The 22,031-nt window shown below is 35.9% G+C and overlaps 1 protein-coding gene across 1 annotated transcript in view; it reads left to right on the top strand.

Moving 5' to 3' along the window:
- Nucleotides 1–19,419, top strand: part of PDGFC (platelet derived growth factor C) — a 136,181-nt gene extending 116,762 nt beyond the window's left edge. The window contains exons 5-7 of the mRNA XM_061993375.1: nucleotides 12,091–12,298; nucleotides 17,720–17,937; nucleotides 18,608–19,419. Coding sequence (XP_061849359.1) covers nucleotides 12,091–12,298; nucleotides 17,720–17,937; nucleotides 18,608–18,724 — 543 coding nt within the window. The 3' untranslated portion in view covers nucleotides 18,725–19,419. The remainder of the gene's footprint in view (nucleotides 1–12,090; nucleotides 12,299–17,719; nucleotides 17,938–18,607) is intronic.
- The last annotated feature ends 2,612 nt before the right edge of the window (nucleotides 19,420–22,031 follow it).

The following is a 22,031-nucleotide window of genomic DNA, read 5'->3' as shown; positions in this document are numbered from 1 at the left end:
ACTTGTGTGCATAGTATAATGAGGTAACATATAGATAGTGGAAAACATGCAGGTAGAAGTGATACAGCTGAGTATTTTAGAGTGTGTCAGGATAACACTATTGTTAGCAGTACAAGGGCTGTAAAAGTTAGCTCACTGATTATAAATGTGGCTTGTTCAAACAGTGAGAATCTTCATGTGGGCAATGTAGCCATAGTCTCTACCATGCTTTTTTGGGTTGTGATGTGTGTGCTACGCTATAAAGCAAATATAAATATGACAAGTAAACAATGCAAAATATTTTTCTTCACAAATCTTGAAGTATGGCAAATCTCTAATGTGTTTTATGACACTAAGAATAGATACGTGAGGACAGAGCTGAGATTTCTTCCCTGTAATGTAATGTTTTGTTCAAAGGCTTTCTACCTTCAAGGCAGGACAAGCTCTGATTTGCAATGTCTGATTTACAGGAATGTTGGGTGTGTTCCTCTTATTGTGATACGAAATGAACAGAAATGTGTTGTGGAATGCAATTTAACATGAAAACTGAAAGATCAAATTAAAATTACTCGTGCTGTAGAAATAATTTTTATCGTCCTTGCCAAACACACTTTCTAGTTGTAATAAACAGTGTTTCTAGTGTTTAAGGCTTGATGAATGTCCTGTGAACCTTCTGGGATAAGTAGACATTTTCTTAACAACAACTACCCATTTCTCATACCTAGGCAGAACTTAAAACCAGTTCAGTTCCCTGACTCCAAACACTTGCTGTTGTTCCATTTGGTTAATCTTTTTCTAAGTATTTTGAGTAAAATGAGTAATTTAAAAATAGGTCTGCAGACATGGTGTCCTTTAATTATGGCTGACCACATCCACTGTCATAGAAGAATGTACAAAAACTTGTTTCTATTCAGAACAGCTGCACTTATGTTGACTGTTTATTCCTTACAAATGACTGTCTATCAGATAAGAAATAGAGCTTTGTGTATAGAACATCAACAAAAAAATCCCTCTGTAAATCAAAAATGTACCAGATGCAAGCATATTTCCTCTGTGAATTTTCAGTGTGTCTATAAATGCAGTGATTAATAATCATGGTAACCCCATTTTCAAAAACATCTGAGCAAACATTCATTGGACTGTATTGACATGCTATCTGCATTTTATGGGAGAGAGATTGTGGGAAGCTCTTTTTGCATTGACTTATTTGTGCACTGAGGCTGTTATGTTACTGCTTGTTCAATTATAATGATATTCATCCTTTTAGAAGATAATTTCATATTTTAAGCATAATTCAGATTGTTCCCTTGCAAATCCTTCTCCTAACTGAAGTAAAAGAGATGTGTATGCAAGACTTGCAAAAGTATCAAAGTTTCAGTGAAAGAAATTTGTCTTCAGTGGGATTCTTTTATTTCTCCTTTTATGATAAAGTTTAGCTAAATATTGGAGCCAAAGGTCTCAGTACACTAAATAGGACTTTCTGATCTGAATGTTAAAAAAATTATTAGGATCTTGTTATAAGTACTGAGAAGAAAGATTCTCTGCCTTGCTCTAAGTACTTAATATACAATTCTTTATAAAGTTTCTCTTCTAGAAAGAAAGTGCATGCGAAACACAACATTCATCAAAATAGAAATTTCTAGAAAATACTATTTAATAGGAAAAAAAATATATCAGTTGCAATGCTACACACTTTTGCATTTAAGCTTATATACACAAAAGTAAAGGGTTTGTTTATACCAACATTTCAAAAACACTTCCTATTCTGCTGTTTACTAATTCAAGTATCTTTGTTCATGTGAGAATATTTTATTGCAGTGTTGTTACTACTGAACAGTCCTGAAGTACCCTACTGCCTTGCTGTCACAAGCTCAAGTCAATTGCAAAACAAACAAGTTCTTTCCAGAGCTTATATTTGAAGTATAAAAAGATGATAATGGATATATTCATAAAGCTGTGAAACAGTGAAGACATAGTTATAAAAGAGTCTCTATAGAGCTCTACTTTAGGTCCTCAGTGAGAGCAGTGTAAGGAGAAAATGTAAGGGTTGTTGGAATATATAGCAAGTAATCCATATGAAGTTCTGCTCTGGGAATGGGTACAACACTGCAGGTTGCCTTTTAACAATGAGATGATAGATAAGCAGAGGATAAACCTTAAATGTCCTTAAATATTCTGATGAGTAGTTTACATACTAAGAAAGAGTTGATATGAGGTAATAGAGTAGGGAGGACAGAGTTACTATATAGTATAATACTTTCGGGTTTGGTGGTTTTTTTTTCAAAAAATAAGCATTCAGGAATCGGCACCAGTTCCATGGGATGTGAATAGTCAACCAATCATCCTGAACAGAGGCTTGCCAAAGGCAGAAGGCTGTTGCCAATGTCTGCTACAACCAGACTTTTAGCAAATTCTTATAAAAGACATTCAGTCCCTCATATGTTCCATATATTGAAAGGATTCATTGCAGCTGATAATTTCTTTAGGACAGTTCTGGGAATATATATATAAAAAATGCTATCAGACTTTGATAGGATGATTTCTTGGATGTTGGGTTTTTTGTTTGTTTGAGCTCCATACTTTAAACACAAGATACATATCAGGACTTTCTCCAGACAAAATTGTTAGAAGACTGGGGTGAGAGAAACTGTACTTCAGTAAATTATTTTAGGACTTCATTCTGCCTATACACAGTATATTTTCAATCATTTACATCAGGTACTTTGTCTGTATAAACATAAACACACACTTTGTACTCTTTAAAGTGTGCATTTAGATATTAGTATTGCACATGGTCTGAATTAGACTAAATATTTTTATTAAGTGTTAAAATAACAGAAGAAGGGAAATTACATACCGAGTTTTAACTTTTTAAAGTTACAGTTATAGTCCTTCTGTGTGCATACACGAGGTAAAGAAATACCTAGTTGGTTTTAAATGTACTGCATATGTTTGGTTTGAGAAGAATATAATGCAAGTTCAAAAAATCAAAATATTTTGCAGTTGTTACTAGGATACAGAAGGTAGACTTACTTTTTCCTTTGGCCCATATAGATATACACACTTGTATGGAGTGGGGAGAGCTCACTGTAAATTTTGTTTCAAGTCTCATTTAGAAGAGAAAGATGTATAAATAAGAAGACATTGCTCACTAAACTTAAGATTTTGGAAGTAGTTATAGTTTAGATATTACTTGCCATGAGAAGACTTTATAGAAACTAAAACTCAGAGACTGTATACTTAAAATTAGTTTGCATATCTACAGTAATTGGAAATCTACAAAAAAATGAAAAATTAGTTGAGGAAGAGAGTGTAGGTAAACCAACACACTAATTTCACTTTGAAACATTTTCTTATGGAGACAGCCAATGCCACAACTTGTTCTGTACTACTCCACATGATTGCTTTTAGATTCTGACTGTTCAACTCAGTACATGCTTTCAGAATAAAGCTGTGTTTGTCTACTAGGTCAAAATATGTCCAGAATGTGAGAGGTCTTGCATTTCTTTGAGTCTTCTATCTAGAATCTTTTCATTCAATACTACAGCCACAATTTCCTAATGTAAACAAATATAGTAAAAAAAACACAGTAAAAGAAGAAAAGCATAAAAACCTGACTTTGCTTGCATCTAGTAGAGTGAATCTGCAAGCTTTCTGGATTCCAGGGTTTACAGGGATTGTTCTCTTCATAGTTTTGAGACCTCTTCGGTTGCTAGAGATGCTGGTGACACATCTTTTGAGCAGAATTGCTCATATATCTTCCCTTCTTAATGAAATAAAAGAATAAATCTGTGAATAAATTTCTTGCCCAAAATGATATTTGAATCATTGGATCATTTTGTAGAATAGCAAATACTCTCAGTAGAAGAGACATAGGAGAGTAAAATTTGGTAGTTTTGTAGTGCTTATGAAATTTTGGTGAAGTAATCTGTTTTGGTAAGACTTACCAGGTGCACCAAAAAAATCAATTCCATGCAACTGCATCCAGGAAAGATAGTTCTCTGTGTATCTATATTTCCCAAGTGAAAAAAAAAAAACAAAACACACTACCACTGTCATGATGGAAGTGTATAGGCATTAAGGTCTTCCATACAAAACTGTGAGCAGTAATTTTCTTCTTTTTGCCTTTAAAATGAATTAGTATGGTTTATTAATGATATGTGTGATCACAGGAAAAAAAGCAAAAAGTATTTTATGCATATATAAATGCATGTATATGTACACATATGTGATCATAGATATTTATGGTGAGAACCAATCAAATCATGGAAGTTATTTGAAAAATAGCTTCCAGAGATTATTGATGAGAGTTTATGAACTTGCTCTAGATGTGTGTCACCTTTGTCTTCACAGGAGTGGGTCTCACACCTATGCTGTGTGTTTCAAAAGGAGTCAGGGTGCACAGGACTCAGGCAAAAAGCTGCAATTTTCCAAAATACAGACACTGATTAGTGACATCCTATGCTATTTCCTTGAGAGCATCTCTAGATTGTTTCCGGTGCAATTAGAATTCCAGGCTTTCACTGTGAACTGAGTGGAATCTTTGTTTGGGGAATATTTAAACTTTTCAAAAAACTTATTTTTTCTCAAAACTTCAATTTGAGGAAATATTGGCCTGCTCCCAATGCTACTTTTACACATCTTTGTTCACTTTTGTGAAAGGCAGAGACAAAAAAGCATACATGCATTCACTTTCCCTTCTGACCTTTCTCCTGTTAGCAGTTATTGAAAGGAGAGTAGAAATGGTGAGCAATTTGTGAAGCAATCCTCAAAGTACCATAACAAAAATATGAATGTAGAGTTTGGAAAACCATCTCTGTCTAAGATGTAAACTGGAGCAAATGCAGCAAATAAGGTCCTTAATGCAATCACAGGAAAGCCCTGCGAGAAATGCTAGACAAGCTTTTGATAAGAGGTTGTAGCAGAATATAAAACCAGAAAATTTAAGGAGCCTGCAAAAGGCAGAGAGCTGGAGGCCCAGTAAAGAAAGAAGGGGCTGTCGTCCTGCATTCTGGATATCATGGGCAGTAGCTGATTGAATTGATGAAAGTTGGTACCTGTATGTCATTTGACTGGCAGAAGTCATGTCCTTGAAGTGAAGATGGCTGAATGAGTGCATGTTTTCTTCAGTGCCACTGGAGTTTAATTTACCAAACCTACCTACTTAGACGCCTTGGAGCTGCTGTGATAATAACTTCAGCTAAAGAAATAATAAGTGCTGCAGTGGATAGAAGCTGCACTGGCTTTCCTAGTTTCCATCTCTGACACATGCAAGTAAACAGCCTTGCTTTATTCTCTGGCTTTGGCAGTCTAAGTTGGTTATCTGCTTTTGCTCCTTCTTTTTCGTTCCTTTGCCGGAGGCACGAGAAGAAGATCCTGGAACTTGATTTTTCTGCTTAGGTGATTGTGTACAGACATAGCTATGTGTCATCCCCGCTTCCTTTTACATGGCTGCATGAACAAGACTTAAGAATTTGCATAGCAGTAGTGCAGGTTAATGTTGTGCAGAGAAGATATCATTATAAGTAACAGACTTCCATAAATGACTTAGATTTTCTGTACTGCATACATACAAGCAAGCAAAAGTTTGTGCTTTTTCAGGTAGACCAGGATTTCTAGAGGCTTTTCACAGTTATTACTCCATGTACTCATGGGAATAAAGAAATAGCTATTGTTTATGCCAAGAAGCTTCTATGTCCTTAGGGCAAACTCAGCAAGAGTTGCATATCTGCTCTCCTTTAGAGCTTCTAGTGTTTCTAAGAGGAGGACTACCTATGATTGTAAAGGAAGAAAACAGGCTTTCTTTGTTGTGTTGCAAGAATGTGCATGTACTATTACTTTCAAGAGCATATCTCCAAATCTAAGCAGGACGTGGAGCGTTCCTGTATAATAATAATTTGTGTGGGTTTTTTGAAAAAAAAAAAAAAAAGCTGTAAGGATATTTCATTAAAAGAAATATGTTATTTCTTTCAAAGTACTGATCCTAGTTGGTTTTCAGAGGAGAGGAGATTCCTCTGAGGTTTTCTTTGTCATTGTGTCTCTTCTGATCTGATGTCTAATAGCTTCTCCTGACTGTGTCAACTGATGAATGGGTTTTCCCTCAGAAGCTACTTGACAATGTTTTCTTCAGCACAAGAAATTTTAAAAATGGGGATTTCTTTTGTGGGGAGGGAATTATTTTAGACATATTATTCACTACTTGCAAATGTCTTGTCATGCCAAGTATTTGACTCACTTGTTTTTGTTGTTCCAAGCTCAACTCAGTGATTACATTATTTAAACATGAAATTCCTCTCTCCTGGCTGCAGCAAACAAACAAAATTACTTCTGGTCCCTCCTTTAACTGGAAGAGGGTAGTGTCAATACCTTTACAGTCCTATCCTAGGAGCAAAAGTAGGACTTTGGTTAGATCATGGTGGTGCTTAAGAACTGATCTTGTGTAGATTTTATGTGAAAACTGTATTATTCTGAATGGCTTATCCTTGGAGCAGGTTCAGTGCAAGGAAAAAAACAGATAGAAAGTGGCAGAATAGGAAAGGTTATTATAACATAGTCTCATATCCAAAGTTTTACCCTTTATTGTCTAAAATACTTCTGAATTCTTCAGATAAATGAATAATGAGAATGTAAGGAATATTTATTGTATTAATCCTCTCACAGAACTTGTGAGATCAAAGAATTAATTGCCTTTATGCTTATTTTACAGATGTCATAAGGCTGTGTTACAAACCTGAACACTATGAAATTCCTGGTGCCTGAGTGAATCTAAAAATGGTTGTGTTAGCAGCAGGCTTTTGGGTGTGATGACTTGACTGTTGGAGGTCTGTGTTGTCAGTAATGTTGCAATTAAAGAAAAAAGAAAATGATAAATACTCTTTTTCAGAAAGGTTACTTCTTTATGATGCAGCCACATACATGGCCATGGTGGCATTGCAAGGGATGCTGCTGCCACATGCTTTCCACCATGAATCTGTGGCCTAAATACTGTGCTCAGGATCACACAGGAAATATGTGTCAGAACAAGAAATTAATCATAAGTCTTCAAAATCAGCTATGCACTGGATTATCTCTTAGATTGTTTCGTATTCATTTACTGCAGTTTGTGTTCCAATTCACTGCGCCACCCATGGTCACCTTTTTATTCTACTTGTAAGAGTGTCCTACCCTTTTCCCTTTGAGAAACAAGATGGATGGAGTAGCTCTGATTTTTTTAATAACACATAATTAACACTGTAAGCACCGTAAAATACATTTTACTCCTTAAGTTGTTTTTTGTTTTTTTTTTTTTCTGGAGTATTGTTGTTATGTATAGTCTTCAGGCCTGGATCGTTTTGTGGAGGTAGTCTTTGTGTTGTTTCCTTTTTTTCCAAGCCCATATCTTAAACTGTTTCCTAAATTAGATCTATTTGTCTGCCTTTTACACTTGTAAACACCTTAGGAGATTTCTATAAGATGTTTGTTTTGAGAGAGCTAAGGACACATACAGAAATACAATATAAACAGGCAAAGAATATTCTGCTTGATCCAACACTAATTATTCTTCTTGGCTTTTCTACAGGGCAGCAGAAGCCCTATGTTTTCTGCTCTGGTCTTCATCCTGAATCATTTTAACTAACTGTAAAGGTGCAACTGTTTGGCACTATCTTGGTTTTAAACATGTTTATTCTTATGAAAGTAAATTAAAATTGTGTCCTGGGCAGAAAACCAAAAACCATATAGTGTTTTGTTTACTAGAGGAATCACATTAAAATACAGAACTAGTTGATGTATTTTTCCAATCTGTCTTAACAGAAATGATTCATACTTGGGAAGAAAAAATAAAAACAAACTCAAAAACCATTGGTATTTATTAAGGATGTGATTTTATGACAGAAAAAAATGTTACTGGAAATCAGTATTTATGTTACAAAAGCTTGGAGAATACCCTTTTCCAGTATGTGGTCTCCATCTGGAAAGCTATTTTAGATAGCTGTTATATCTAAGCAAGTATCTGTCTTGGATTGTGTCTCACCTGTCAGATAGAGAGATGTCTGTTAGACATCTGTCTGTTAGGTTGATTATGAGCTAGCTGACCTGTTGGGGGATATAGTCCTGTGAAGCAATTTAGGTGATACCAGCTGTAGAATAGAGGTACAGTTGACAAGTAGTTCCATTGTAAGATCATCTTCATTGTCTTGTAAATATTGTACAGCAAAACAGATAGAGCTTAATGATTGTCCTCCTGTGAGGCTTTCACACCACCATTCTGCAGTGAAATTGCATCTCACATCTACTAAGTACTGATGTCCATAGCACTACACAGAGAGTAGTAGTTTGACAAGCTCAGTGTGTATCAGGCATGCAGGTGGAAGCAAGGATAAGAATGTCAAGAGAGGCATGTTGTTTTTTATCTGAGATTATCTCATTGGAAGAAATTATAATAGAAGTACTAGACTTACTGTAAAGTGAAGAAAAGCAGCATTTAAGGAGCATTTCAGCATTTTGAAGTTGCAACAATAGTGTTACATTTCAATTTTGCTGAAGTTTTGTATTTGTTGTAAAAAGTATGTCCCATCAATGAAGGTGAGTTTTAATTTCTTGCATTAAGTCATTTGTCCTGTAACCTTCTCTGAGACCTTACTGCAAGTATAAACATTGCTTATAGAACAAAAAAAAAGTCTTAGAGAAAACAAAGTGAATTTATTAATCATATATAATTACAAGATAAAATTTTAGTCAAAGGAGGTGTATTCTTTATGCCACTCTGACCTTCTGTCCAAAGAGTTTTAATTATAAGTAGTACCCGTTAGCAAGTAAAAGCTATGTAGAGTATAATATGAATTACCATTTATATTAAACTGAGATTTCAAAAAGGTTATTTTGTTATAAATTATAGCATCAATTATATCAATTATCTTTAGTCTTGGGTACATTTTAACTGTCATTTGAATTCATTAAATTAAAAGATTATTAGGAAAAACATTTTTAATCTTAAGATGTGAACTACTTTATTCAGAATAAAGTTCATCTTCAAAGTGTTGAGCAATTTGGCAGTTTTCAGTTACTCCGTCTCTATGATTTGGTTTACTCTAAGAGTGATGAGAAAGTGATGACAACTTTAATTGTGTTACCATTAAGTGCAATGATTCACCATATCCTCATAACATTTTAACTGAGGCAAATGCCTACTGGATCTAGAATCTGGGACCTGGACAGACTGGATTAATGGGCCAAGGCCAATTGTATGAAGTTCAGCAAGGCTTAGTGCCAGGTCCTGCACTTGGGCCACAACAACCCCCAGCAGCGCTACAGGCTTGGAGCAGAGTGGCTGGAGAGCTGTTCTCTGGAAAAGGACCTGGGGGTATTAATCCACATCCAGCTGAATGTGAGCCAGCAGTGTGCCCAGGTGGCCAAGAAGGCCAATGGCATCGTATCAGAATGGTATCAGAAATAGTGTGACCAGCAGGGCTGAGGATGTGAAGGAAGTCCCCTTGTACTCAGTACCGTTAAGGCCACACCTTACACACTGTGTTCGGTTTTTGGCCTCTCACTAAAGGAAGGACATTGAGGTGTTGGAGTGTGTTCAGAGATGGGCAGCGAAGCTAATGAAGGGTTTGCAGAAAAGGCTTTATGAGCAGAGGCTGAGGGAGTTGGGAATGTTTAGTCTGGAGAAGAGGAGATGTGAGAGGAGATAATGATCATTTTCTACAAGTACCTGAAGCAGGGTTGTAGTGAAGTGGGGGTCGATCTCTTCAGTAATGAACGATAGGATAAGAGGAGATGGACTCAAGTGGAGCCAGGGGAGATTTAGATTGGACATTAGGAGGAACTTTTTTCACTGAGAGGGTTATTAAGTAATGGAACAGACTACCCAGGGAGGTGGTGGAGTCACCATCCCTCGATATAGTTAAGACGCATAGATGAGGTGTTGAGGGATCTGGTTTAGTTTAGTGATGGACTTGGCAGTGTGAGGTTAGTGGTTGGACTCAATGATCTTAAAGATCTTTTGCAACCGTAATGCTTCTATGATTCTAGAATAATATGAACTGATGGGTTAGTTCCTAGGTATGTATTGCTAAGTTTGCTTATTCAAAGTTATAAATGTGGAAATAGATTATAGACCAATGTATTTACATCTACAATCTTTTTAGTCCATTGTCAACAAAAAATACCAGTAGAAGTAAGAAATGGAAGTAAATTCTTGAGATGGAAACAGATTTATTTTGTTGTTTTTTTTTTCTTCTGGCATTCAAAACAGAAAGTGTGACTGTTACAAATACATCATCATGGATAAAAACAGAAAGAAAAAATTTGGATTTTTTTTTATTTTTTACCATCTGAATTATAATTTTGTAGCACTATTTTGAAACTTGCTGAGTAGTGTGTTTTCCTAAGAGCAAATATTTAAATTATAGACTCAAATCTGTGCTTTATTATAATAACCTAATAGATGGATTGACGTTTTATTATTTTTAACATGGGCAGTGGAAAGAAGAGGAAAAAGAATATTTTAACTTTTTGAAATCCACATTAATCCAGAGTGGGAAGCAACTACTTCACTTACTCAACTGGAAATTATGCTAGATTAGCAAGATGAAAATATGGTAAAATTAATAGTAGCAGAACACTAGATCTATGCATTTTATTATCTTTGCAAGACCTCCAGTTAAAAAGCTGCACAAATCATTCAAGTGTCGGTCTTTCTGGAAGATGGAGAGAGAAAAACCCTTGAAGCAAAAAATAGGAAGAGTGTGTTTTTATTTCCATTTGCTGCCATTTCAACCACACATTTAGCTGTAACCAAAATACATATTTAATAGAATTGAGAGAACAGTAAGGAAAATCTAATTACTCGTATGAAATACAGCTATCATGGGCATATGTATTTTAGAAAACTGCTGTTTTGTATCTGGTGTTGCAAGGATTATTTAATTAAGTAGTTACAAGGATTATTTAATTAAGTAGTTGTTTCTTGTGTGACTTACATTTCTCACGTATTTCTATAATTTTGAAAAGATAAAATGAGTACAATGGAGCTAACAGATGGAAAAAAATTGCAGTATGCATAAAATTCAAATGAGAAGTACTGAGAGTGCCATTTTGACACTTAAGTGGTATAAGAATTGTAAAATATATATAAAATATATATACATACATATTAATAAATATGTTTATGTAAATGTTGTGCAGTACTAGCATGCACTGCACAGGGAATGAACAAGAAGTGTGTTAGTTCACTTATCGGAAGAACATTCAGTCATTCATTCCTAACAGTATACTGTAGCAGCTTCCCTCGTAGGCTTCCCTTTCTGCCTTTTTTTATTCTTTTGAAAATGTGAATCAATGCATAATTTTTAAACAGAAGTCTCCCTTTGCATGAATTACTTGTCACTGAGTACCCCCCTGCAGTGTCTTTTGTCAGTGAGATTTTTGCTGTGGGAAAGTACATAGACTTTTTCAGTACTCACTTTCAACATTTGTGTACTTATCATGTCCCTGGGAAAATGTTTTTCTTCTTCTTAAGGGAGAAATAATTATAGTAATGCCAGCCATTGTTATTACTGTGTTCATTATTGTTTAACCAGAAACATAATTCTTTGTATTGTATGAAACACAACTCTTGCTTTTTTACCATCTATAGATAAGAGCAGGAGAATTTGCTGTCTTTGTACTGGGGTATGTTCATATATTACGTTGAAAGACAAGAAGACAAAGATTGTGTCTAAGTTTCAGAGGAAAGGCAGCATGTGAAACGTGTTTCCTCAGATTTCTAGAGGGTTACAGTAATTGCCTATAATGAGTCCATATTTTCAAACCATTCTTTGTTCCATTTCTAAAATCTTGACCAGCACTCAGTAAATTTCTTCAAAAAACAGGTATAGTGACATGCAATCTTCAAGGCTAGGAATGTAAGAAGTGGGAAAACTGTCTAGCAGACATTTGTTTACAATTACCATTGAAGAATAATTAGTTACTTTTGGACTCTTGTCATTTGTCTTATTAGGTAAACTGTACAGTGGAAACAAACTATCCACTTATAAACTTTCCCAGCTATGTAACTTCATAAAGTACAGCACTTCATCAAAGCACATCCATTAACCCTCTGACTGGTACTCTTGTCTTTGATTTCAGCACCACACAGAAGCACCTAGCCCATCATTGCTACCCCCATCAGCTTTACCATTAGATGTATTAAACAATGCTGTTGCTGGCTTTAGTACTGTGGAAGAACTTATCCGGTATCTTGAACCAGATCGATGGCAACTGGATTTGGAAGATTTGTACAGGCCAACGTGGCAACTTCTTGGAAAGGCATATATTCATGGGAGGAAATCAAGAGGTAAATTACTCTTCTGTGTGGCCTTGCAGCTTTCTTTGGGTATGTTTTTTTTAACAAAGAAATAGTAATTGAAAGCATTCTTCACCTTGAATTTTGGTTCTGAGAAAGAAATATGTTAGAGATATGTCGGAGATCATTGCTGCAAGCTGTTCTCACCTTTCTCTTATCTGAAAAAGGACAATAACTAAACTCAAAACTGAAAGGAATTTCGCAGGGTAATGTAACCAAGGGAGGGGAAAAAAAACCAAACCAACAAACAGAAGCAGACAGAATAATTTTCTGTAGGGACCCTGAGTGATCTTTTGTTTGGGCTTGGTAATTTCTTGCACTACTGTATCATGTGAACAATTGGTTTATTTCCTTAGAATCGAGAGTAATTAGGTAAACATTTCTCTTCCATACCACAAAAATCCCTGCGTCCATGTCCAGTTTGATCATGTATTTGTCAGCTTAATCAGCTATAAAGTAGATGATGTATTTCAAGACTTGTGGAGCTATTTCTTTCTCAGCAAATAATTTTCTTCCGTCTAAATTTGGCATTCATACATTTTCTACCACATATCATCCAGGTGCTGCCCACTATTTCATGTTTATGGATTCCATGTGGATGGATATCATGCAGGCAATACTTCCTTTTTTGCTCACCATAGAGCATGAAAATCAAAACTTACGAGTGTAACTGAATAGACTCCTCTGTTAACAAATGTAGACTAGATTTTCATCTGATCAGCAAGGAACAGGAGGAAGTGAAACGTTTCATAACTCAAAAATTTAAGTTTTTTGACAGCTAATTCTTGGATGAGAGACACAAAAATCAACCCTTCTACCTAACTTGTATTACTAGAGCTATGCAGACAGCAACTAAATAGTCAAAGAGGAGAAAATATCTTTAAAAGTTTTTGGCAATGGACCATGCCTTTCAAATAGTCATTTAACACTTTTCTAATTAAAGAGATTCAGTATTTGCCAAATGTATGGCATAAGCACACAGTAAGTGGGAGAAAAACAAAAAGTAATTTCTGAAACCTTACATAAACTAAAATACAGGTGTTGGATAACATCTATGTAGACAAAAGCAACTCCCTGAAAGATGTATCTTAGAAAGAAACTATCAGAGTTAAGTCTTCTAATTAGATGCTGAAATAGATTTTTCCACTGTATAAACATACCATGGTATTGCTACATTTATCTTTAAGAGACCACCCTCAGACTGCATTACCAAGTGCATAGTGTAATAGCATGAGGTGAAAAATGTGTCCAGTTGAGATGACTTAGTATTAACTGTTAGGTCTATTCAATAGATAGGGAAAGCAGACTTTTTAAAAATTATTTTTGATTTCTTCTTTTTTTAAAAATGTTATTCCTTCTAGTAGCATGTTTGCTTAATTTAGAAACCTTTTTAAGAAATGTTTGGGATAAGTGCATGCCCTAAGATGTTTGACTTTCTCAAACTCTTTGATTCTATAATTAGATCAGTTTTATTTTTGCAGTATTTTGGTGTAAAAGCTAAATAACTGTCCTGCTTTCATAAACAAACATCAGTTTACATCTAGATTAAATGAAAATGTAATTAAAAGTGTATGTTACTTTCTGTATTGTCCTCTACTCCTACTTAATAATTCATATTAAAAAGACTATATTTAGACAACCTAAATTCCACAGAACTTCTATGTCAGATGTTTTCTCTGGATAAAATGCTTCCAAAAACTTCTAGCCAGGAAAGAAGAAACACCAAGTTCAGAGGCTTTGATGTCTAAATATAGTCCAAAATTCTTTTATAATATTAAACATACCTAAAAATACAATATATTTTGCTGTGGAAAAAAAAAAAAATGATCCCATTGCTCCCCACTGAAAACTATGCATTAGACCATATTCTGAAGTCTCCTTAAGAAGAATCACAGTACAACCAGCCCTTAGTAGATGCTTTTCTTGTATAGTTAATGTGACTTCTTGACTTATTTTTTTAACTTTTTTTTCCTAAACTCCTCATTTGGGGTTTTGTAATAGCCCTGTGCTATTGTAGGAACCAGTGAGAAACACTTGCAGGAACGTCTCCAAGGTATCTCCAAGGTGCTTAGGAATGAAAACCACCCTGCTGCTATCTGTACCCACACACAAGTGCCCCAACCAGAATTTATTTTCTTTCATTGACTTTCAGAGCAGCATCAAGCTGGAAAAATGTTTTGAGAAAGAGGATTCTCCCTGTTACTTGATACATATTGCAGAAGTTGCCAGATAGAGAGCACAGTTAGTTTCAGACTGATGTGAACATGGATTATTTCAGTTGCATGTGCCAGTGAAGGCACATTTTTGAAACAGACTCTCTTGTAGACTTACCTACATCTACATTTTTTCTCCCTTTTTATTCCTTGTCCCCTTATTTTTATTTTAGTGTTTCCCTTTCATGTGCTACTACAGAGCCTTCCATTTTTCCTGAGCTAGAGCTAGACAAAAGAACTTTGACTGTTGTGTCAAACATGATACATGAGTGGAAGCCAAGTTGAAGGGGTGTTTAAATGTTCACATTATAACAGGTACTGGAACTCAGTGCACTTGGGAAATCCACGTAACCTTTTATTGTGGTTAAGTAAACACTTTTAAGGGAATATATACATTCTCTCATCTAGCTTTGTGCCCACAGTGTCTTAAAATAAATTTTGGACAGACAGATACTCTTTGAAAAAATAACAGCTTCATTCACACACTTCAAAGAAGTGATTATATAAGCACGAGATAAATTTGCCACAGACCTTTTAATGAAATTGAATTACATAAGGTAGGCCAAGGGTTCATTGTGAGGTATAATAGCAATATACCTTAGTACATCGTAAAGCATGGAAACCAAATATGACTTTTTTCATCTTTCTGAAGCCTGTTGTAACAGTGAGGCATGCTAAAAGATATCTGCAAAGAGCTAATTGCATGTTCTTCTACAGAACCTTTTTAAAATTTGGGTCTGCAGGTCTGAGAGGTGCAGTTCAATTTTATTCCAATTTTGTGACAAAATATATCGTACACTTGCTGGTCATTTTAGTATATTGCCCTTTCCTCTACATTATAACTGCAGCTGTTACTGGGAAATGGATGCAGTCCTCTGCTGCTGCCAGTAGGCAGGAAGTAACAGAGAAGCACAATGCCACACAGGCATCTCTCTCCCACTGGTTGGTGGGCTTACTGGAAGAGACATCAGTGCCCAGCTTTCATTTTTAGTTTCTCATGGGAAGGTCTGAGCAGCATTTGTGTTAGGCCGCATAAACTTAACTTTGTGAAATTCACTGAACCAAGCATGTCAGTCTCTGTAGAAATCTACCAGCAGTAAGTATTAGCAGCTAGCATTTCTCTCATTGTGCTTTAGGCATTTTATCCTCATTCAGGCAGTTCACTTATTATATGTTTGAAAACGTTAACAGCAGGAAGAAATACTGTTCCTCTTCCCAGCCCTTGATTAATGGAGGTAGACATGTCCACCCTCTAAATGACTCAGCCTAGAGCTATTAGCTGAACAGAAGAGCTTAAATCATTTCTGATTTCTCACAGAGAATCTTTGCCCCGGAAGTTTTGTCTCTCTTTTCCTCTACTCCCTTCTCAGCTTTCTCCAAGGAATGCTCTTGCAGTGTGGGAGGCAAGCTAGCATCCTATCAGTAACTTTATTGGAGTTACTGCACACTCCTTGCTTTTAAAAATCAAATTGTTTATTTAGGATCCTATGTTAACCTGATAGTGATGGAATGAAGTACCCTAGCTTGGCATTCATTCTAAGTGTGAGCAGAGAAAAGGCTTCAGTATTTTTAACTGACCTTTCACAACAATAAAATTTACTTATGTTTGCCAGTATACAAATATGGTGTCCAAAAGAAATGTTTGAAGAAATAAAGAATGAAATTGCTACCCAAAGATATGCTCCTGGGACAGTACTAGTGAGCATTTATACTAGAGAAATGCAGGTTATAAATTCACTTTATAAGTGAAGTATTATCTTGCCTAGGTAGGCTGAAGTCCTCCTTGGGACCTCTAGAGGGCCTTTACATAGCCAGTAAAGGGGAAAAAATGGTATTTGTATAGAGAGTGGTTCAGATCAGGAAGATATTTTAGCTTTATTTTATATCTTTGTATTTACAAAGTGCTAGCAATAGATACAAAGTATCTGTCCAGAAAAATCAAGACACTGTGATACTTTTTCCTCTAGTTTCCTCTTGATTTAGCTTGAAAACGGTTGCCTTAAAGCTCTTTCTTGCTTTGTTTGAGACATCTACTTCAGTCATCTCATTAGCTATATTTTCATAGAGTCTTCTTTTTCTTTTTTTTTTTTTTCTTTTTCTTTTTTTAACCAGTCAGAGTATCCCTGTAAATTAGATATTACTTCTGTTCCTTAATGGTGGTAGGTTTGGAGACAAGTAGTTCAGACTAAAAGTCACAGATCATGATCACTGTAGTCTATTTTTTCTGAAATAAATGAAATAACATTGCTTTTCACCAAAATAAAAGAATATTATATTTTTCACTAAACCAAGCCCATGTTTTTTTCAGTCTTAACTGTGTCTTTCACAAGCTGTCATTTCTTGGCTATGCAGCTAAGGTGAACCTAAAGGAGTTTACCCTGCTTTAGACCTTTTCATAAGCTTACTGTTCCCACCATTGACATAGTGATACAGTCAAACCAGTATATAGGGAAACGAGTGCTAAATATTTATATACTTGACTTGCACTTCGAGTTCTGTGCTTACGAGGAGGAACTTAAGTTTTTAAGATGCATGAAGTGAAAGTGAGACCTAGAGAAGCAACAAATTCATATATATGCACTATGAAGGAGGAGATGGAAAAATGAGGCCTACTAATAGTTATATAGGTATTGTGTACTTAGTTGTCTGTACAGTATTCATTGATGATATGACTTCTTGAAGTTTTTTAGTACATAGGAGTTCTTCTTAGATATAAAAAGCTTGGTTCTTTCTCACCCTTGTGAAGAAGCAATAACTAAAATTTATCAGGGAAGAAGTTGGAATGCTTTCTGCAGGTTAATTAAAAGATGTATTTGGAGGTTTACAAGATTCTCATTTGCTATGTGTCTTGCTCCAATCCAAAATTAATATAGAATAGCAACACTATAGCTCAGAGTAGTAGCATGAACAAAGGGGTGATTTGGTAAAATATTTATTGGAATACAGTAGCCAAAGCCTGCTTTGTTTAATTTGAATCAACTCTGACTGAATTATAAAATAGTTGGTGAATATTCCTGCACAGCAATCCATTTAGGTTTTATGGTGTTCTTGTAAGTGCAGTATTAAACTTGTGTCTGAACATGACCCATCTGCACAAAAATAAGCTTTCCTTGGGGGTTCTGCACTGCTGAAGGTGATTTACCACCAATGAGTTTAGATTATGAACCAGAAAAGCACCAGTTTCTTTGTCTTTTTGCAGTGGTTGATCTCAACCTCCTGAAGGAGGAAGTGCGGCTGTACAGTTGTACTCCTCGCAACTTCTCGGTGTCGCTGAGGGAGGAGCTGAAGCGAACTGACACCATCTTCTGGCCATTATGTCTTCTGGTTAAACGTTGTGGTGGAAACTGTGCTTGTTGTCATCAGAGCTGCAATGAGTGCCAGTGTGTACCAACAAAAGTCACCAAAAAATACCATGAGGTACACACTTTTTTTACATTTGCATGTTGGAAACACCAAAAGCCGTTTAAGGAATTTAATTTTACTATTAGAATGCACCAATATTTTTTATTTTCTTGTATTGCAATTGTAGTGATTTTTTTTTACCATTTTAATGAGATATTACCTAAAAAAGTAATAGCTTCCTTGTTGAAATACTTTTCTTTGGAACGATTAAGTCATTCCTGAGGTATTTGTTTAGTGGTGCAGTTTCAGACACATCACAACCACACATCTTTATTCAGCTTTCTCTAGTCATAGATGTAAACTTCATAAAGGAGCAGATATCTCTCCACTTACATTGTTATAAATTTAAAACTAAGATTATGTCTTACAAAATTATCTAATAATTCCATTAGGTTAACTATATCATAGCCCTTAAGTAGAAATAAGTAGAAATATGAAATTGCAAGACTTTCTTCTTTGATAAAAGCAAGTGTGTGTTCAACATGTTTTAATGGATTTTGTAAAAGGGCTTGAGGTAAAAGCAAAAATAATTAGTGGAATAAATGAAGAAATTCAGCTGAGGAAAGCCGATTTCTTTTAATACGCTTCCAGTGATCCAGGATGTTTCTGGTGAAATCTAGCCCATAGTCTAGGTGTGTGATGAAGCACTTGCTGTTTTCTTGATGCATGGCTGATTCTCTTTCAGGTTCTTCAGCTGAAGCCAAGGATTGGTGTCCGGGGATTGCATAAATCATTGACAGACGTACCCTTGGAACACCACGAGGAGTGTGACTGTGTGTGCAAAGGGAATACTGAAGGATAAACATTATTTAATTGTGCTGTTTTCTTTCAAAGCACATTCAATCAATGGCTGATTCTATTATGGGGCTTGTGCATTATCTCCTTCTGTAATCTCAGTTGTTTGCTTTGGGAATCTTCCATCTGCAAGATTTACAGTGAGTTCTAAAAAGAGAAGCCAAACTGGGATTATATGTTGTGTGACAGCTCTCTTTGGAGGCCCAGTGAAAGAACGGGAGAAAGGGATTTAAAAACAATAGCTACATTGTTTTTGTCCCATACAATTTTCTTGACAATACGTGGATTTATAATTTAGGAGTAAAAAAAAAGTTAGAAGGCTCACATCATGGAGACTTGATCCTGCTGGCTGTCTCATTTCTACAGCTCCAGTACATCTGGCCTCTGGTTGAAAACACCTGAAATCTTTTTGTGTTCAACTGCTACTCCTATTACTCTAAATCAAAGTGATCCCTGTTGTATAAACTTGGATTAAAACAGACTGTCTTGTTCTGAATTAAACTTAATTTGTCTAATGCTGGTAGGAAGGACTGGATTTTTCCATATGCTCTAGTAAAGCTTCTGCCTTTTAGAAGAAGACTGGACAATAACGTGAGCTAAGGAAGCAAACATTGAAAAGAACAGCGCCTTTATTCTTACTACTATGGCTGATGATATTTTTTGGTTGGTTTTTTTTTATTGTGTACATTTTTATACCCTCCTTTTGACAATATAACTATTTGCTTTTCTAAACTTGTTAAATATATCTATTTTTACCAAAGGTATTTAATATTCTTTTTTTATTACAATCTAGATCAACTATTTTTTAGTTTTGTGAGACTTTGAAGCCAGATTTATACAGTTGGAGGAACAGAGATGTGGTTACAATGGGAAAGGAGCATGATCTCTTTGCAGCTTGTTACTCCACAGTGAGAAAATACAGTTTTTACCTGGATGCACAGTAATAATAAACAGAGATACGTAGAAGAAGCTCTAAGCTTGCTAGCTCCTTGGCACTGAAAATGTGAGAAACAAGATGTTGCTATAAGTAGACTCAGAAGCTCACTTTAAAAATTCCCTCTCTCCATACTGGGCTTTCTTCAGGTAGAAAAGAAATGAGTATAGATAGATGCAGTCTGGCTTGTTTAACTCTTTAATTTCTTTAAAGTAGTATGGTCTACAACGTAAGAAAAGAAGTCAAATGGCTTGCAGCCTTCATGATGCATCACGGTGATGGGAAGGCAACCTTGTTAATGTTGAAGTGTATGGTTTTCCATTGACAGTTATAGCTGTTTAAGAGCTTTCCACTCACAGGATCATAACACTCTTCAGTACAGTGTAATGAACTATGGGTTTTTTCTTCTGTACGATATATTCTTTAACCAGTACACTTATCCCACCCTATGCAAATTGAAAAGGAAACAGTAAAGTATTTTGCTTGTAAAATGCTTTAACATTATGCCTAGTTTTTTGTTTTTTTTTTTTTTTTTACTATTGGATTTGCAGATTGTAAGGAATCACCAAATAAAGTAATGACGCTAATTTGGGGAGAATAAATGTTTCTGTGTGGTTGTATATTTGTATCTGTTCAATGTACAATAACAGGAAAAGTCAAAGAGGGTGATTTCTACTTACCATTTTGAAAGTCGGTTATAAAAACAAAAGTCTTCTGTTACCAAGGCTTCCACTTGCTTTCTTAATTCTGCTTTACTTTAAATCCTCAAGAAGAAAGAGGGGAAAGAAGGAATGTCATGTTATTTGTATAAACATTCAACATATTCAAAAATGTGGGGATGTGAAGCCACCAAATTGAAAGAACATCTTCTGTTATTGCTTCCATTGTGAAAAGGAGTTGTGACAAAAATGAGGAGGTTTTTGCAAGCTGGTATAACTTTCGGATATCAGTTCAGGGAAATTCTCACATGCCTTCTGACTCTGTCTTAGTTGATCTGTTCTGCTGCAGCCTCAGCCTCCTACTAAATAAGAAAAGTATTGGATGTAACTGTGAAATATACAGTATAAATATTAACCCTGTATCAGAATGAAGAGATCTGATTTACTTGAATTCTGAGTCTTTGACTGGAGTGTGTTTTGCAGGGATGTTGGGAATTGCTTGGTATGAATGTTGCCTTTGGGTTTTTTTTTTTTTGTAATTTAAAGAGCTGTTGAAAAGTAAGTTGAAATAAAAACAGAAATCATAGGCTCTGGCATCATAATTCAGAACAATTGAAAAATGTAATTCCATTACAAAAATTTCTACTGTAGGAAGTGCAGTCCTCTCTCTGTAGACTTGCTAATGAAAGAAGGCGTGACTTGCGCTTTGAGGTAGGTATTTGGTGATAGCAAAGGAATTGGGAGTTTCTGGAACTATAAAGGGTGTGGAGGGTAATACTTCCCATAAGTCACTTGTATTTCTTCTATTTCCCCACTCTGCCTTTGGCTCACTTTTTCTTGCTAATTTTGTGCGCCACTTTCTTTCCCAAGTGTTTGCTTTAGAACTGCATCAGAACTCTTTGTCCTGGCCCTTCACGGTGCTGTCTTCCTCATCTGATCCAAAATCACTATCTCTCCTGTTTGCCATCCTCTTGGCAAGTATCATTAAGCTCCTTCGCTCTTCCACAACTCTGTGCTGTAGCTATGTCTTCTCACTGCCACTACCTGGACTTTGTTTTTCCACCTCCACTCGTATATTCAAGGGATTTAGCACTCCATCTCATTCCTAGCTTAAAGAGTATAAGCAGACTTGATTTTTTTCAAGAAAAGGATTTCAAGAAAGGTACCAACTGGGCAATGAGTGGTGCACTTCTCCTGCTCTGTCCTACTGGGTAGAGCAGTTGTACCCCAGCATCAGGTAACTTCTGCTAGTGATGTAACAGGATGAACTGATACTGCATCCTGCCTGCGTGCAGTAGGCTTGGTCTAGAAACCAAGTTTTATGTGGTCTTTGCATCCAGAAGAGTCTTTATGTGTTTTGAAGATGTCCTCCTGACAGCACAGGAGAGCTCTGTCACAACAATCAATCACACTGGTTGCTCTTGGCCAGAAGGAGTGATGTGAGGTAAAATATGTGGGACCAGGCAAAGAATGGTGAGGGAGCAAGGCTGGGCTGGGTCAGACCTGGGCCTCTGAGGAGGAATACATAAGAAAAGGACAAGAACAAAACATGCTAATGACAACAGTCTCCTAATTTGCTGACAGCTTCCCCACAGTGACACCTGTAGCTCCCTGATCCCTTCCTCCTTTGGGAGGTTTGTCCAGCCCCAGTTGTTGGGCTGCCCTCAGCAGGCACTCAGGGATGCTGCCCACCAGCGGAAGATAGGAAACAGACACACACC

This window comes from Colius striatus, chromosome 3, assembly GCF_028858725.1.
Source record: "Colius striatus isolate bColStr4 chromosome 3, bColStr4.1.hap1, whole genome shotgun sequence".
In the NCBI taxonomy this organism is placed as follows: Eukaryota; Metazoa; Chordata; class Aves; order Coliiformes; family Coliidae; genus Colius; species Colius striatus.
This window is presented reverse-complemented; position numbering and strand designations above follow the sequence as displayed.